We start from the raw sequence: 16,807 nt of genomic DNA, 5'->3' as shown, positions 1-16,807 counted from the left end.
TCCGTCCTTTCCGTCCCCGTTCCCGTCCCTTTCCTCTCGTCGCTCCTCCTCCTCCTCCTCCTCCTCCTCCTCCTCCTCCTCCTCCTCCTCCTCCTCCTCCCTCCTCCTCCTCCTCCTTCGCCTCCTCCTCCTCCTCATTTTTTCTCTACTCCTTACACTGCAGCAGCTACCGGCAGGCGATGGACGAGCTAGCGTGGCTGAGAGGACAACTTTCCGAGTCGAACAATCAAATTGAAGAGATTTCGTCACAACTCCACGTAACAATTCAAGATTTCATCTACAACTTCAAATTCTTGTCACCTACCAACTTCACATTTCATCTACCAACTTCACATCTGCTTCTTCACCTAAGGCTAACAACATCACCTGCCAGTCTGACATGTGACAGGTGAACGAACTCAGTCTGAAGCAGCTTCAAGAATCTTCTCAAAGGAACGAGAACGAGAACTCAGCGCATGTCGCAGAACTTCAGGGCAGAGTTTGGGAGAAGGACATCAGACTGCAGCAATGCGCGAACAAGGCCGAAGAGCTGAGAGAGAATATCAAACAGCTGGAGGCCGTCGGGAGAGTTATCTCAGGGATATCTCACAACTTCATCGAGCAGGATGCGTCGAACAGAAGAGCTGAGAATGAGGTCAAGGATCTCAAGCACCTTGTCAATCAAACACTCAGCATGGTGATGAAAATTCTGGGATGTCGACCATGAGATGATGATGACTTCCGCTGCAGAAACGCCAAGTTGAGTTTTTGCTGCATCAGCAGGTTGAAATTTGCAAAGAGAATTTGAAGGAATCTCGAGAAATCGAGGTGGAGATGTGTCAGGTGACAACAGAGAATTGAAATGGAGGAAAATCTGAAAGAAATTTTTGCAGATGACTGAGAAATTTAGAGAACAAATGCAAGAAAAGGATTCAGTTGTCTCTGAGTTGGCAGGCCTAAAGATTAAGTGTGAAGTATGATACCGAAGTGTTTTCACAACTATGTTGAGACAGACTGCAGAAACTAGAGCTGGTGCAACATGAAAACATTCAGGAGCAAGAGAAACTGAAAATGGAAGTCACGGAAGAACGAGCTTCATCGCTGAAGCTCAAAGAACAAGTGAGTTGTGAGTTGTTCGCGCCATCAGAAATTTCGTTCCTGAGACGAAACGATCCTTCTGAAGTTTCAAATATCAGATCAAAGAACTTCAACAGTTCATGTCAACCTTCATGCAGGAGAAGCAGCAGCTGCAAGAGGTTTGTTCTTTTGATATGCGAGTGTGATGATGCATATCTTGATGGAATCGAGTTGTTAATGGAGATGGAGTCTTTGACCATCTTTGATCATTGCGATGATGTTGTCGATGATGACAATGAAGATGAACTTTGTTGTCAGAGGATCGCAAATCTCGAAAAAGATCTCGACATTGCACAGCAGCAGCTCCTGCAATCCGATACTCACATCAAAGAACTCGAGAGAGAAGACGAAAAGATGCGACAAGAGGTGAAAACCAAACACTCTCGTGAACTGACTGTTTGACAAGCAAGTGTTTCAAGATGACCCAACTTGAAGAGAAATTGACAACCCTGTCCGAAACTACAACAACCTCCTCCACGACTGTCTCCAGCACAAGCTCCAGCTCCTCTACCACCCGGTCTTTCCGAAGAGTTGTGAGCTGCTCTGTGACACTCTTCGGGAGTCAGGGAGAGGAGGGAACTTTCCAACTCTCTTCCAGCTGGCGGAGAAGTCGCGCAAGGGGTTGGAGTGTTGGTGAGCTTCAACTCGAAGGAAACAGTCAAGACGTTGCAGGTAGAGCAGAGGGAGGAGGAGGAGGAGGAGGGGGAGGGGGAGGGGGAAGGGGTGGGGCGGGGGGGCGAGGACGAAGTAGAGTGGAAGAAAGAAGAGGAGGGTTGTTGAAGGTTCGGTGATCATGACAATGTGCTGGCGCCAGACAAACATCAAGGAAAAAGAAAGAACCATCCAGCAGATCACAATCAAACTACAGGTATGACGGCAATCATGGAGATGACGAGAAGGAGGAGGAGGAGGAGGAGGAGGTGGTGGTGGTGGTGGTGGTGGAGCAGCAGCAGCAGCAGCAGAAGCAGAAGCAGAAGCACCAGCAGCACCACCACCACCACCAGCAGCAGCAGAGGTTTCCAGATATTGATGAAGGTCGTGTCAGGCGACCGACGCGGAGCTAGGAAAGGTCAAGTCGCACTGGAAGGAGATGCAGGTATCTCCCTCGATCCTTCTGTCGGCCTCCCTCACTCTTCCTCCCCTCTACACTCACTCCACACTCGTTCCATCCTACAATCTCCTCACTCCGCAACCTCCTACTCCAACCCTCTCCTTGACATTCTGACCATGAGCATGTTGCAGGACAAGCATTCTTCCCTGCAGATGAAACTGATGGAGATTGAGCGGAAGGTTGGAAGATTCGAAAAAAGATGTTGATATTTGCTGTTCTATGCTGAAAGTGACATTCTCTCGGCCTCATGTTGAGTTGATACTTATCAATGATGACACGTGTATTAATGTTCAATGTGTTGGTCGTGACTTCAACGCAAGAGCAGAAGACGTTTATCTCATACTCCCTTACAGAGAAAAGAAGAAAGCGACGCAAACAAGACGAAAGAAGACAAAACCTTAAGAGATCTCTCTGATGAGCGCTCGAAGGTGAGAGCAGTTTGAATTCATCGACTTCGATTTCAAAATTACAGTGCAAGAATTTGCAATCGAGGCTGGACGAGACGATGAAAAAGCTCAAAGACGTTGATGGTCAACTGAGTTCCATGCGATCAGCCCATGCCAAAGTGAACCCTCTCATCATCCCCCTCATTCTCTCATCATCCCCCTCATTCTCTTATCATCCCCCCTTATTCTTTATCAACTGACAAATTTCTCAGCTTGTCAAAGCCTGCGGGGAGGCAGAGAAGAGAGAAGAAGCGACCAAGAGCTTCGCGTCTCAGCTCACCGACGCCCATCGCTCGCTCTTCTTCAACTTTCAGGCTGCTCTCAGTCAACTCACTCAATCTCTAGCGGTCGTTCTTGATCCTCCTTGTGCTCCTCCTATGCCTCTCTACCTTGCTTCCTCATCCTCACTGCCACCTCCTCCCTCCTCCCTACCTCCTCTCTTCCTCCTCCTCCCTCCTCCCTCCTGACCTTCATTAACTCGATCTCACAAGGCCAGCAGGAGAGGGAGACCCAGATGACAAGTCAGATGATGGACCAACGGCAGCTGGAGGAGAAGAAACTTCAGGAGGAGACGAAGGTAAGACCTTGAGTACGAGACCACATTAGCTGAGCAGCAGCTTGGCTCAGATGCGGAGGGACCTTCAGGAAGAGGCCGCAAAGTTGCGGGAAGAAGCTCAGAGACTGCAGGTCGAGGCATTCATACGTGCTTGACAGACTTTGACAACTCCGGTAGGCCCAGCTGGATGTAACATCAGAGGAGCTGAGAAGGAAAGAAGTCCAGCAGAAGATCGAGATTGACAAGTTGAAGATCATGAGCGAGCATGAAGTGCCACTCCTTTGTTGTGCTGGGGGTCAGCTGAGACAATTCTCAGCTAACCAAGAAGCTCGAACTTGCGATCTCCAAGCGTCAGGCTGATTTTGATACAAAGGAAAGAAATTTCCGGTAACTTTCTGTCGTCCTCCCTCCAACTCTACTCCTCTCCTCTTCTTCCTCCTCTCCTCTATCCATTCTGCCCTCTCACTCAGTCCTCCAGGTCGACGGTCAACAAACTGCTGAGCGGAGAAGAAGCGCTTGAAAGCTCGCTGACTTGCATGGGTTGCTTGAGGTTCGTGCTCTTCCCCTCCCCCTCCCTCCCCTCCTACTCGGAGCTCTTCACGTTTCCTCCTGCTCCTCGCCTTGCTCTTGCTCTTCTTGGTTGCTGCCTCCCCTTCCTGACTCCAAGGCGCAAAGGCTGATGCAGGCGCCTGTCACCTGCATTCCATGCGGGCACAGCTTCTGCTCCACCTGCATCCAGGTGAAGTGCGATTATGACGCGGAGCAGAAAATTGGAAAGAGGGGAGCAGGAGGAGCAGTGGAATGGCGAGGGGAAGACGGAGCAGGATCGAGGGGAGGAGCATGGGGAGCAGGAGAGGGGAAGGAGGCGAGTGCTAGTTGACAAGCGGGCAGGGAGAGGACGGAGCGCTGCTGGGATGCTTCGAATGCGGAGGAGACGATCCTGTGCGACAAGTAGTGAGGAGGTTAAGGACTTGCTCCTCCCTACCCCAGCTGAATGCTCAGCAGCGATGCACTCGACGCTCTCTGCGCCAAGCATGCACACAGGATGCACGAGCTGGTTGAGCTACAGGCAGCTCTGAGGCGGACGTAGGAGGAGGAAGCCGCTTCCTGCTGCTCTTCTACCATGCTCCTGCTCCATGCTCTCTCCCTCACTTGTATCAGCTTCTCATGTTCTCTCTCTCCCCCCCTCTCTCTCCTGCATCGCGCTCTCCCTCTCCTCTAGCCCTCCCATCCCACAATGTTCCTCTGCTACTCTCCCCATGCGTTCCTCCTTCCACCTGAATGTCTTCAACTGCTATTCTTCACTCTGTTTTCTTGCCCAAACCCCTTGCTCTCCATGCTCGCCTTTCCCGTCCTCTGGATGTTGCTCCCTCCGTCCCCCTTTCCATTCATCTTTCCTTGGTCCCATGTACAGCAATCCAAGTAAACTCGTAACATACCTTTCATTCTTCTACTACTTATCAGACTTGTCAAACTCATTTCAGTCTGTCACGATCCGATCAAACGCGAGGGCGTCTGGACCTGTCAAGCTCAACGCCGACTTTGCCAGCTGGCATTCAGCAGCGCGCTCCCTGTCATTCAGCACACGGAAGAACACAGAGTCTTTGACAAGCCGAGGGATTCTGCTGGGCTCTTCCGGGAAGACGTGGGGGTGGGGGAGGAGCCGCCCGTCAACGTCCAGGTAGCCCAAGGACGAGTCATGGAGCTGCTCCAGCAGGAACTCCAGGTCGGCGATGGCAGCTGAAGCTGCGAAGACGTGGCTGCTGGGCTGCTCCTGGACGTGTTGCGCCTCTTCATCCCCGTAAGAGCGATGGCTGCTGCCCCCGCTCGTGTCGCTGCGATGGAGCAGGGAGGAGGCGGCGACGAGAGGATCGAGCTTCTCGTCTCGTGGGAAGGTACGAGGAGCCTGAGGTGTTGCGCGGGATTTGAACTTGGCGTCTACCTTGCTCTTGACGTGACTCACGTCTACCTTCTTGTTCGTCAGGACCGTCTGTGACCTTCGCTTCAAGTACGGCTTCGCTTTCTTTCTAGATTGAGACCCCGACGTAGCAGCAGGAGGAGCCTCAGTCTCCTCCTCCTCCTCCTCCTCCTTGCGCGCGATGTGCTTCAGACTGACTTGCCCACGTAGCTCGCGCACGTTTGGGGGGGGCGGAGGCGTCTCTTGCTCTTCTGCCGCTTCATGCCTTGTTTGCGGCTTACTGGAAATCTCAACATCAGCTCTGTTGCTCTGCTGGGGAGGGAGACTTTGCCTTGCAGGCTCTTGTTCCTCCTCCTCAGCACGAGACTTTCCTGGCTTCCTGTCTCTGCCCTTGCCGCTCACCTGCCCCTCCTTGGAAGGCTCTACAGCTCCTGACGCCTTGAACTTGTCCAGGGGGACAGCAACTCGCCCTTGCCCCTTGCGGAGAAAGGACTTGTCCTTCCTCATGTTGGTAGGCTTGCTGAGGGCCGCAGCGACGTCTGGGTGAAGCAGGAAGTGGGAGAGCTCGTCGACAGCAGCGATCCTCGTCCCTTCCAGCTGCCTCAGGATCTGAACTTCGACCTCGTTGGCGCTCCCTGCCTCCATCTCCTCCTGCATCTCCAGGTGCAGCCTGTTTGCCTCTCGGATCTTCTCCATGATCTGCTTTGCTGCCGGAAGTCTCATCCGTCGACGCACGAGGCAGCCGCGAAGAGCAGCGGCGAGCGTCGATCGTCCGCGTCCTGCCAGCCCTCTGCTGCTTGCGCGGCCATTGTGACGGTCGTTGCCCTCGTCGTCGACGCCTGGAGGGCTGGAGAATCGATGGGTGGTGAGGCGGGAGGAAGGATTGTAGGCGGTCATGTCGGGGCTGCGAGACCGACGCTCTATAGGGCTGAGGTTCCAGTTGCGAGCATGAGAGAGCGGAGGAGGAATGAAGTCTTCCTGCTCCTCCTTGTCCTTCCCGTTGACCTCCTCCTCCTTGACCTTCCCGTTGACCTCCTCCTCCTTGACCTCCTCTGCCTCCTCCTTCTTCCACTGCTGGTACTGCTGCTGCGGATAGGAACGACCACGCCAAAGATCCTTCTCGCCTTTCTTCTCCTCCTCATCCTCCTCATCCTCACTCTTAGGCAAGAAACTTTGAAACACCTGGAGAACTTGCTTGGCGGCTCTCGCAGAACCTCCGTGCTCTCTCTTGCCTACGCTCGACTTCCCTGCTGCTTCTGGATCCTTTGCCTCTTCCCTCTCCGTGACTCGGTACGTCCCCGCAGTCAACTTGCTCCCTGTCTCTAAGAAACTTTGCTTGAAAGTCTTTCCTGCACTTCCGTTGACTTGCTCCTCTTGTCTCGCCTTGAGGGATAAATGCGATGCAGAATCGTTGTGATTCACCCCCTTCAGATGGTTGCTGTTGCTGTTGCTGTTGCTGTTGCTGTTGCTGTTGCTGTTGCTGTTGCTGTTGCTGTTGCTTTTACTATCGCTGTTGCTGTTGCTGTGCTGAAACGCTGTCGTTCGTGATTTGATGAACTCATCGTAGCTGACAAGAGTCACAGAGGAGACACTTGCTCTTGCATTCTCACCCTCCTTGGTCGCTGCTGGTCGTTTTGATCTCAACTGCCTATCCTGCCTCAAAATTCGACGAAGTTCCTCTGTATCAACTGAGAAGCTCATTATTCCTTCTTTCTCTCTTCTGTTGTTTCTTGACTCCTCCTCCTCCTCCTCTTCCTCCTCCTCCTACTTCTCCTCCTCCTCCTCCTCCTCCTCCTCCTCCTCCTCACTTCTTCCCTCCTTCCCTTCCCTTGCCTCCTGCTCTTGAACCTGCCATATGCTGCGACCGGGCGGGAATTGTGATGGGGGTAGGGTCGACATGAGTAGGGGTAGGGGTACTCCATTGGATGGTGACATTTCTGATCTATCCGAATAACTATGGTTGAAATTGGGGTGGGGTACTCGTAGCAGAGGTGGGGGTGAGCCGTGTGATGGAAGGGCTTCAAGGAGAAATGGCGGGAGATGGAAATGAGGAACTGAGTTGATAGCGAGGAGGGGGAAGAAGAGGCGAGAGAAGAAGAGGGAGGAGGAGGAGGAGGAGGAGGAGGAGGAGGAGGAGGAGGAGGAGGAGGAGGGAGATCGTAGTGGGAGTGGGGAGGAGGCAGAGGACAAGTTTCCTCCATCTTCTCCAATCACACAAGACATGCCCTGCAAGGCGTCATTGAGATGAGCACGCAACGGCTGCACCGGGCGGCAGAGGATGCGATCAGGAGATCCTCGGCTGTCAGGAGGGTCCTGCATGAGAGAGGATCGCCCATGGTAGGACGAGCCCAGAGCTCCCTTGCCTCCTTGGGGAGAGGGTTCGAGGACAAGATCAGCTCATACCGAGAGGTTGCAAGAGCGATCATCGAGGAAGACAACGAGCTGATCAGAAGAGTGAACAAGGATGGTGACTCGACCTTCTGCGGCACACTGGATACTTCCCTTGTTCACTTTCAAGAGGCTCTGGACGAGCAAGGAAAGAAGTTGGCGAAGTACAAGCATGCTGTCAAGCTCCTGATCAATCAGCGATGGGACCGTGTCGACAAGTCTAACGCCTTCGCCTCCTGGCGCCATAGTGTCCTGGTACCTGAGCAGGTCAAGAAAGTGGCGTCACTGCTGTCAAGGAGGTCGAGGATGAACTTGAAGAGAAGGGCGCTTGCTATATGGTCTTTTCATGCTGCCCGGTCAAAGTCAATGTCACTGGCCGTCATGCGCAGGGAGGAGCGGGGGAGAGCGAGCTTGTTGGGTAGAGCTTTCGCTTCCTGGCGCTACAGGGAACCGAATGACGGGCAGCGTCGTCAGATTGACAAGGTGAAGATTGAGCTGGAGATTGTGGCCCTCTATGCAGACTTGCAGCGGGTCAAAGATGAAATGGATCAGCTCGTGAAGGAAGAGATGAAAGGGGCTGAAGGATTGCAGATCAGACGCAGGGCTGATGGGGTCAGAGCTGCAAGTCCAGAGGAAGGTGGAGAAGAAGAGGACGACGTCAAGAAACAAGAACACATTACAGAAGAAGTAGTCGACAGGAAGTATGATGAGCTCAAAACAGAACAGGTTCCAGTGAAGAAAGACAAAGAACATGTTCACGTGAACAAAGCAGTTCAAACAATCGAGCACTTTCGTGTAGAGAAAGAACAGCATACATCAGAGCAGGCCCAAGAGCAGGAAAAAGGACAAACAACTGAGCAGGTTCAAGAGAAGCAAGAAGAGCTCATAGCAGACGTGGTGGTGCCAGAGCTCGTGTATGTGGATAAGATCCAGCAGCTGCAGGAAGATCTAGATAACTTGAACGTTGAATTGCAGAAAGCTCTACAAGGGAAGAAAACGCTGGAGGAGGAACTGAAGACTTGCAGGCAATATCTCAACAGGAAGTCAGAGGAGCTGGGAGATCTGCTGAGAGAGAACCGTGACGACCTGGAGAAAGCGGGAGCAGCAGTTGCTGCAGCTGAACTTGCAGCACAGAGCATGTCGCGCCTCCGAAGTGAGCGAGTGGCGTTTGACGAGCTGGTCTACTGGAAGAGGGAGTGTGAGAGGTTGAAAAATGAGATCAGCACGCTCTCTTGGGAGCGACGGATCAGCTGGTGGATGAAGGAGAGCAAGTCAAGTGATGGCAGGGAGGAAGAGATGAAGACAGTCTGCTATCGCCTGATAAAGATGCTGACGACGAAGGAGCTGCAGATTCAGCTGCTGTTTCAACGTCATGACCGTGTGCTGAAGCAAGCAAGCGATGCTTTCGAGCTACTCAACGAGCGCTTTGTCCTCGAATACAACAATCATCAAGTCTATCACACTCCACGCGAGAGGGAGTACATCATCGCTGAATGCAAGGAGATTGTAAAGGACTTTCATGTCCGCTTTGGAAACCTTCTCCTGCACAATGAGAACAACAAGTACAGGATCCTAGAGGTGTTGGCAGGGAATGGAGACGAGAGTGTCGAGTACGACGCTCTTTCTAGAGATCTTCCCCTTGCTACTGCCTGCAGAGACTTCTTCAAGTCCCCGCACCTGCGCACGAGCATGGATCTTGTGAGGAGAGAATTGCAGTCGGTGACGGCAGAAGTCTCGGAGATCATCATGAACAGCAGGGAAACTCTAGTCAAGGCTCAAATATACCAAGAGGCGAGTCCAAACAAGCCCCCCTCGCTCGCCTTCGGGGGACCCCCTCTCCCTCCATCCCGCGAAGCAGAAAATTTGAACCTCTCGCGGGATGTGACGCAGGTGAAGAGGCAGGAGAGCCTGAGCGACTCGAGGCTGCAGGTGGACAACATGCTGGACTCGATGATGGCGGATATGGCGGACCATGACGAGCAAGTGTCCCGACCTGCGGAAGGAGGTGAAGGTGGTGTTGAAGCCTTTGACAGGGGAGCCTCTGTGTCAGGCAAGGCTGTCCCCGAAGCTGACTTGCAGCAGAGAATCTTCTCAATCCAGAGAGCTTTCTCGCTGGTTCCTGCGATACAAGAAATCCTCAAGGATATCGCGGAAGAGGCAGGAGGTCTGCTCGCGGCTGCTGAACTCTTGACGAGGGGGGGGGCTGCAGGCCGGGCCATCGAGAGCCAGTCGGCCGTTGGCCCGCTCTTGCCCGGGGTGATCTCCTCTGCCTTGGAAGACCTGGAAGAAGTTCTGCAGCTTCAGAAGCTTCGGATCCTGGCGATTATGGAGGAGGACAATGTCGACATCGACTTTCTGCTCGGCGAGCTGATCCATGTCCAGAAAGAATGTCTGCGCATGGAAGGAATAATCGAAGACTGCCGGATCGAGTGGACGAATCGCCGCTGGGTGGAGAAGGCAGGAACTGCTGGGCCCCTCCTGGGAGAAGCCAAGTTACGCTCCAAGGTCGCACGAGGCGTGGAGGTGCTGACAGGGGAGCTGGAGTCTGTCAAGAAGGACGTGGGGCGGATCATGGACCGAGTGACGAACGAGGATGGGGAGGAGGTGGAGATGTCTCCGACGACAGCCTGGAAGGAACTGCACTGCCTTCGCTGTGAAGACTTACAGGGAGCGGTGGAAGAGGCGGAGGAGAGGGCAGCTGCCCTGGAGCAGGAGGTGCGGGACTTGTCCAGTCTCGCCACAAAGCTCAACGAGAGTCGACAACTGTCAGAGACTCTGAACCGTCAGCTTGCCAACCTTGACAGCGTCCTCAACGAGCTGGAGGAGGAGAAGGTTGAGCTGGCGGACGAGTGCCGGCAGCTCAAAGAGGAGAACAAGAAGCTGATTGACGTCAACACTCAGCTGCAGGCCGTTAACGCCCACCTGATGGACAAGCTGGACAAGAAGCTGAAGAAGTAGAGGAGGACGCAGAGAGATCGGGAGGAGAGTTAACAGGGAACCCGGAGGTTTAAAGGATTGAGAGGGTCCCAGCTCGGCTATCAGCTGGGCTACCTCCTGGTCCTGACGACTTCTGGGAACGTTGGATTAGAAGTACCCCTGAAGAGCATGTGAGAACATGAACGAGTGTCAAACTTGTCAAACTTGTCAACCTCACCTCGAAGCTGAGAAATCCCGCACGGGTCGGCTGAGTGACTGAGGATCGAATCTCTTCCGTTCCATCCCTCCGCTCCTTCCGAACCTCTTCCGCTCGAAGTCGTCAAGGATCCACGAGTACTCATTCATCACCAGCTCCAGCTCCTGCCGAGCTGGACGCTCCTCCTCCACTGTGTCCTCCTCTCCCCTATGAGTGCTTGCAGAAGACGCCAGGGGCTCCCTAGTCAACCTCCTCACCCTCCTCTCTCCCTGAAGCATGTCGGCGACATCGTTGAGCTTGTAGACGACGCGGACGAGGTGGAGACTTAACGGCGCCACCAGCAGGACGTTGCGATCGGAGATGGTGAACATATCCGGCTGCAGGTCGAGGTCAAGGACGACTGCCGTCTCGTTCCGGGAGCGATCCAGGTCTGGGAGGCGGAGGAGAGCAACGAGCCTCGATGGCGGGACTAGGAGGCTGCTCCTCCTTCCTACCTTCCCCGATGCCTTCCACCTGAGCCACTGCACCTGCTCGTTAGCAGGAGACGACCCGCACGCACAGAAGCACCTCGTCCTCTCTGCAGATCAGGAAGCATCGGTCGAGGATGGAGTCAAGGAACTTGTCGAAGGTTTCGTCTCTGCTCCTGTCGTCACTCACCGCTTCCTCCTCGCCCTCGTCCGCCACATGCAAGTATGGCAACTCGCGCTCGTCCTCGTCGGGTTTGCCTTGGAGAAGAGCATCATGGAAGAACTTTTCTATCGCATGCTCTCTGGTAGGGCTGACAGCCTTCTTGTAGTCCTCGTTCATAGCGTCGGATATCAGAGGTGCCTTCTGTCCTTCTACCAGCCATGGCGGAGGACGCTCGTCTCCCTGCTCTTGAGATATTCTACAGCATGAAGCGTAATTGCCCATGCCAAGCCAGGGAGCAGGGACTCCTGAAAACAAAGATATCCCCCTCTCTCCCCTCCCTCCTCCCTCCTCCCTCCCTCCTCTCTTCTTCCTCTGTTGTCTCTTCTGTCTCCCTCCCTCCCTCCCTCCTCTTCCTATCCTCTTCCCCCTCCTCCCTCTCTTCCTCCCCCTCCTCCCTCTCCTCTCATCGCTTCTCAGTCGGGTCAGTGTCTATTTGGAATGCATTTTCAATCTGCATACCCCCACCCCCTTCGCAACACCACCCCAGCATATTGAGAAAATGTACCACCCCACTTCCGAAGAGGAATGATTCATTTTAGCACCGGTATTTTAAGTACCCCTACCTGGTAAATATTATATCAACCCGTCCCCAGGTGTTCTTAGCAAGTTGTGCCCGCCTGCAATGGCGGCGATGGTACTGCTGTTCACTCTCCTCCTCCTCCTCCTGCCCCCTCCCATAAGCCCCTCCCCTCATCCCTCCTCTACCTCCTCTACTTCTCCCTCCTTCACCCCTACTTCATCTCCTTCCCCTTCAGCATGGTCCCCTTCCTCATCATCTTCGCCATCCGTATCGTCGCCCTCGCATGGCGATCAATCTTCAACAGAACCTGCCATGGCCGTGTCTCCGTCTTCGTCCTCATCCTCGTCAGCAGATCAACTCCTTCAGCCGACTTCGAAACATTTCTCAGGCTCGACGTCCTCCCTCCGACATGCTTCCTCCATCGATTCGTCCAAGGCAGAGCAGTGCGAGGGTCGGACTTGTTCGGGGGGGACGAGCGACTCGTGGACGGCAGGAGGCGCGTCAGGGGCAGGACCAGCAACGTCTTCGCATGCAGCAGGAAGCTCTCTCCTCGTTGCTGGAGACTTTCTGGGATGGTTGAGGATCAAGTACGGGGAGAGCCAGCCGCTGGCTTTGAACGGCATCTCAGACATGATGAACATCTTGCGAGGGAAGAGGAGGCGGCTGGAGCCTACTCTCCTCCACTTCGGAGGCGCAAAGACCAACGAGAAGGCGTGCATGGCGAGAGCGGTGGCGTCGGAGCTTGCGCAGGGGATCAAGAGCGAGGAGAAAGACTGCAATCAAGTGATGGCGCTATCGATGATGAAGGAGGGAGCGATGGAGTGGATCTGCAGGTCTCCATGCAGTGAGCGGGTCGTCGTGATCGACGGGATCTGGGATGAGACTCTGCTCAGCCTTGAGAAGCTGCTCGTCAGGATCTTCGACAGGACCAAGTCGCCATGCTCGAAGCAAGGAGTCGACCTGGTGAACTGGATGTTTGTTATCATCACCGACATGGAAGCGGACGAGATGTCGTGCAAGGACGAGAGCAGCAGGAGCTTGCAGAGCCAGGAGGTGGTGAAGCTGGTCAAGAGGAAGCTCCTTGACACAGACGCACTCTCCTCCCTCTACAAGACCAACACCAAGTCAGTGATCTGGCAGAAAGGCTTTCGCTCCTTTCTCCCGTTCGTGTGCTCTCAAGGAGAGAAGGAGGACTGTGCAAGTTTTCTCCTCCTCTGCTGAAGCAGAAGTCAAAGCTCCTGACCCTCACACAGTCTCCGCCTGCGCTCTCCGATGACCGTCATGATGCCATGGAGAAGCGGCGGAAGATTCTAGCGCAGTGTCTGCGGGGTTGGAAGGAGAGGAAGGAATCGTCGACGCGAGACTCCTTCTCCCTCCAAACTCTCTCGCGCACCTTCATCGGACAAGATCTTGCCATCCGCCGATCCACCAACAGGCTGCGCAACAGGTCCTTCTCCCTTCAAACTGAATCTCCTCTTTCCTTCTCTCTCCTCCCCCCTCTCCTCCTTTCCCGTCTCCTCCCCTCCTCCTCTCCTCCACCCCCCTCTCCTCTTCCCTCCCCTTCTTCTCCCTCCTTTCATGCCCCTTGCAGGTTGGAGGGATGGGGCAGGAGAGACAAGCCCCTTGTCCTGGTCTTCTGGGGACCGTCGGGCACGGGCAAGACAGAGCTGGCGAAGCAGCTTGCTTCCATCCTCCACAACGAGTCGGCAGCGAAGCTCCTGAGAGAGAAAAAGTTCGTCCAGATCCCAATGGGCCAGTACAAGGACGAGAACAGCGCCGCCAACCTCGTCGGCCCCCCCGTCGGCATCGAGGGGATGGGGCAGCTGACTGGTGCGCTGCTGCGGCATCCGGACGCTGTCGTGCTCTTCGACGAGTTCGAGAAGGCGCATGCAGAAGCGATACCGGACGTGCTGCTGAGTGCTTTCGACGCCAGCGGGGCGCTGAAGGACACGAAGCTGGACCAGTACGTGCCCACGAACCGAGCGACGTTCCTGATCAACACCAACATGGGAGCCAAGATCATCCTCGAGCGAGCGCGGGAGCTGATGGAGCTCGAGTCGCACGGGGAGGAGCAGGGGCTTGTGCAGGACATCGACGAGCAGTTCACGAACCTGCTGCGTGAGACGAGCAGCATGTCGAACCCCTTCGGACGAGCTGAATTCCGAGGGAGGGTGGACGCCTGGATCCCCTTCTACCCGTACTCGAACAAGGAGAAAAGGAGGGTGGTCGAGATGGCTCTGTTCGAGCGGATCTTCTCCTTCTACCTGCTGGAGGTTCACCCCAGGTGAGTCTTTGTGCCCCTCCAGTTCGTTCCCAGCTCAGGTGGGCTGTTGCTGGCAGCTCGAGGAGGATGCTGGTGGGCTGGGACTCGAGCGCTGTCGACTTGCTGGCCTCCAGGTATGGGGGGAGGAACGGGGACGAGGGGTTCCGCCCCCTCCTCAACGCCATCGACTCGATCCACGACGACCTCCGGGAGGCATGGCACCGCCAGGTCCTCCAGCCCGGGTGAGCACTGACCACCTCCTGCTATCTCCCAGCTCAGGTCCAGCTGCCGCAGGTTCGGAGCCCTGCTGACGGCCTCCAGGGAGAGACTGACCGTCCTGCCCGTCCCCAACGTCTCCTCGACCCTTGCTGAGCTGAACTTCAGCTTCCTCGCTCCTCCTCCCGCCTCCTCTCCTGCCGCATGCAGCTCATCTGCCTCCCTACCTGCCACGGCAGGAGGAGGAAGCGGAGGGGAAGGAGCCGAAGTGGAGAAGGAGGAGCAGCAGATCGAGGGGTCGCCGGTAGTTGGCTCAGGTCAGACGACGGAGCAGGAGGGGATGCGAGCACGGAAGATTGTGAGGGTGAAGGACGTGGAAGTGGCCAGCGAGCAGGTGCAGGAGACAAGTGAGCAGGTCCAGGGGCGGGTGGAGGAGATGGAGAGGAGGATAAAGCTGCGAGAGGCCGAGCTGCAGTACAGCATGCAGCTACAAAAGGTCGATCCTCCTCCTCCTCCTACTACTCCTCCTACTCCTCCTACTACTACTCCTACTCCTACTCCTACTCCTACTCCTCCTCCTCCTCCTACTACTACTACTACTACCAGTACCACTACCACTACCACTACCACTACCACTACTACCAATCCTCCTCCTCCCACCACCACTCCCACTCCTACTCCCACTCCTTCTCCTCCTCCTCCTCGCTATGACTGACTCTGGTGGTAGGAGGAGGCCACCAAGGTCTATGCAAGGATGGAGGAGATACAGGAAGTCTCGGCGCAGGGGAAGGAGATCCTGGCGGAGGCGAGGCTGGAGAGTCTGACACAGACGTGGAGGAAGCAGAGGGAGGAGATGAAGGAGGCGATGCGGGCAGAGCAGGCGAGGCTGTCGAGGCTGAGGATGGAGCTGCAGACAGCGCAGGAGAAGATGAAGAGGCAAGAGAAAGTCATCGGGGAACTGCAGGAGGAGCTGAAGAAATCCCACCAGTTGCTGAAGATCGTCGTGGGGGTTTCAGCCTTCCTCCTGCTGTCTTGGTCGATTTCTTCCTTCCTCCTCCTCAAGTGGATCATGTGGAGCGCGAGCTCGCTGCTGGCTTCCGCTGCCTTCCTCGCCTCCTTCCTCTTCCTCTTGTACTACTTCTGGGACATAGTCGTGCAGCTCCTCTGGCACCTGCTGGAGCTGCTGCTCAACTATCCCTTCTTCGCTCTCATCCTCGCTCTCATCCTCGTCTTCCTGTATGGGGCCTGCAACAGCAGCATGCAGAGAGCAGGTACCTCGATAAAGAGGATGAAGCGCCTTGAGAAGGAGCTGGAGGAGGAGAGGAGGAAGAGGCAGCAGCTGGAGGTTGAGCTGAGCAGCGTGAAGGAGGAGCTGCGGGAACGGGCGACGGTGAATGCGGGGCGAGAGGAGATGGGGGATCAAGGAGAAGAAGAGGAGCGACGAGAGGAGCCACGAGAAGAACAGGAAGCAGGAAGGGAGGAATGAGGAAAGAAGAGGAGTAGGAATCAGGACAAAGAAATGGAGGAGAAGAAAGGAGGAGAAGGGAGGAGGAGGGAGGAGGGAGGAGGGGGGAGGACGAGGGAGGACGAGGACGAGGAGGAATGAATTTATTGTTTCATCATGTATATTGAAAAGACATTCGCAATTAAATTACAAAGAAGTCTGAGAGAGAGTCGAGAGCTGCCGAGCCAACACATCCTTCTCGTGCTTCAACGAGTTGATGTCCTGCGGCAGTTTGAGCAGGAGGAAGGGGGAGGAGGGGAAGGAGACGGAGGACGAGGAAGACGAAGAAGAAGCAACAGGAGGTGGAGGAGGAAGGTGGAGAGGAGGAGTTGAGACGATGAACAACAAGGGAGGAGGAAGAGAAGGGAGATCTGGAGTGACGACCAGGGAGAAGAGGAGGGAACCGTGGATCAGTGAACAGGGGGCGAGAGAGGAGGAGGAGGAGGAGGAGGAGGAAGGAGACGTGGAGCGGGTGGGGGAGGGAGCGTGTGGCAAGGCACCTGCTCGAGGGCTCGGCTTCGTTTGAGAGAGATGTCGAGGTCAGCCTGGAGGGAGTAAAGTTTCCTTTCCTCCTCCTGCTTCTCCCTCAGCACAATCTCGTTGAGCTCCTGACGGTAATGGGTCATGGGCAAGTGAGGAGGGGAAGAGAAAGTGAGAGAGAAACAAGGAGGAGCAGGCGAGAAGAAGTAAGGGAGCGGCTACGAGGAAGGATGTTGAGGAGAAGAGGAGAGGGGAGGAGAGGAGAGGAGGGGAGAGGAGGGGAGGGGAGAGGAGGGGAGGGGAGGAGGAGGGGAGGGGAGGGAAAGCGAAGGAAAGGGAAGGAAAGGGAAGGAAAGGGAGGGAAGGAGGAGGAGGAGGGGAGGGGAGGCACCTTGAGTCTCTCAATCTCATCGCTCAGTCTCTGACATTCTGATCGCTTCTGGTCCATCTGCAAGCTCGACTCTAC

General features: G+C 55.3%; 5 protein-coding genes across 5 annotated transcripts in view; 2 read left to right on the top strand and 3 right to left on the bottom strand.

The window, feature by feature from the left end:
* Positions 1-4,709: 4,709 nt before the first annotated feature.
* Positions 4,710-6,848, bottom strand: GUITHDRAFT_118789 (hypothetical protein; the record flags this gene model as incomplete). The annotated part of the gene is made up of 1 exon (XM_005821963.1): positions 4,710-6,848. One exon carries the CDS (start codon positions 6,846-6,848, stop codon positions 4,710-4,712), a length of 2,139 nt encoding a protein of 712 aa, XP_005822020.1.
* A 543-nt stretch (positions 6,849-7,391) lies between these two features.
* On the top strand, positions 7,392-10,493 carry GUITHDRAFT_146791 (hypothetical protein; the record flags this gene model as incomplete). Its single annotated transcript, XM_005821962.1, has 1 exon — positions 7,392-10,493. One exon carries the CDS (start codon positions 7,392-7,394, stop codon positions 10,491-10,493), a length of 3,102 nt encoding a protein of 1,033 aa, XP_005822019.1.
* Positions 10,494-10,685: 192 nt separating this feature from the next.
* GUITHDRAFT_118787 (hypothetical protein) lies at positions 10,686-11,580 on the bottom strand (the record flags this gene model as incomplete). Its single annotated transcript, XM_005821961.1, has 2 exons — positions 10,686-11,189; positions 11,236-11,580. The coding sequence occupies 2 exons, from the start codon at positions 11,578-11,580 to the stop codon at positions 10,686-10,688; spliced, it is 849 nt and encodes a 282-aa protein (XP_005822018.1).
* Positions 11,581-13,167: 1,587 nt separating this feature from the next.
* Positions 13,168-14,166, top strand: GUITHDRAFT_80145 (hypothetical protein; the record flags this gene model as incomplete). Its single annotated transcript, XM_005821960.1, has 1 exon — positions 13,168-14,166. The coding sequence occupies one exon, from the start codon at positions 13,168-13,170 to the stop codon at positions 14,164-14,166; it is 999 nt and encodes a 332-aa protein (XP_005822017.1).
* A 1,842-nt stretch (positions 14,167-16,008) lies between these two features.
* Positions 16,009-16,807, bottom strand: part of GUITHDRAFT_146789 (hypothetical protein) — a gene marked incomplete at both ends in the record, with an annotated part of 2,965 nt that continues 2,166 nt past the window's right edge. The window contains 2 exons of the mRNA XM_005821959.1: positions 16,009-16,083; positions 16,362-16,469. Coding sequence (XP_005822016.1) covers positions 16,009-16,083; positions 16,362-16,469 — 183 coding nt within the window. The remainder of the gene's footprint in view (positions 16,084-16,361; positions 16,470-16,807) is intronic.

Source organism: Guillardia theta, assembly GCF_000315625.1.
Source record: "Guillardia theta CCMP2712 unplaced genomic scaffold GUITHscaffold_134, whole genome shotgun sequence".
Classification (NCBI taxonomy): Eukaryota; class Cryptophyceae; order Pyrenomonadales; family Geminigeraceae; genus Guillardia; species Guillardia theta.
This window is presented reverse-complemented; position numbering and strand designations above follow the sequence as displayed.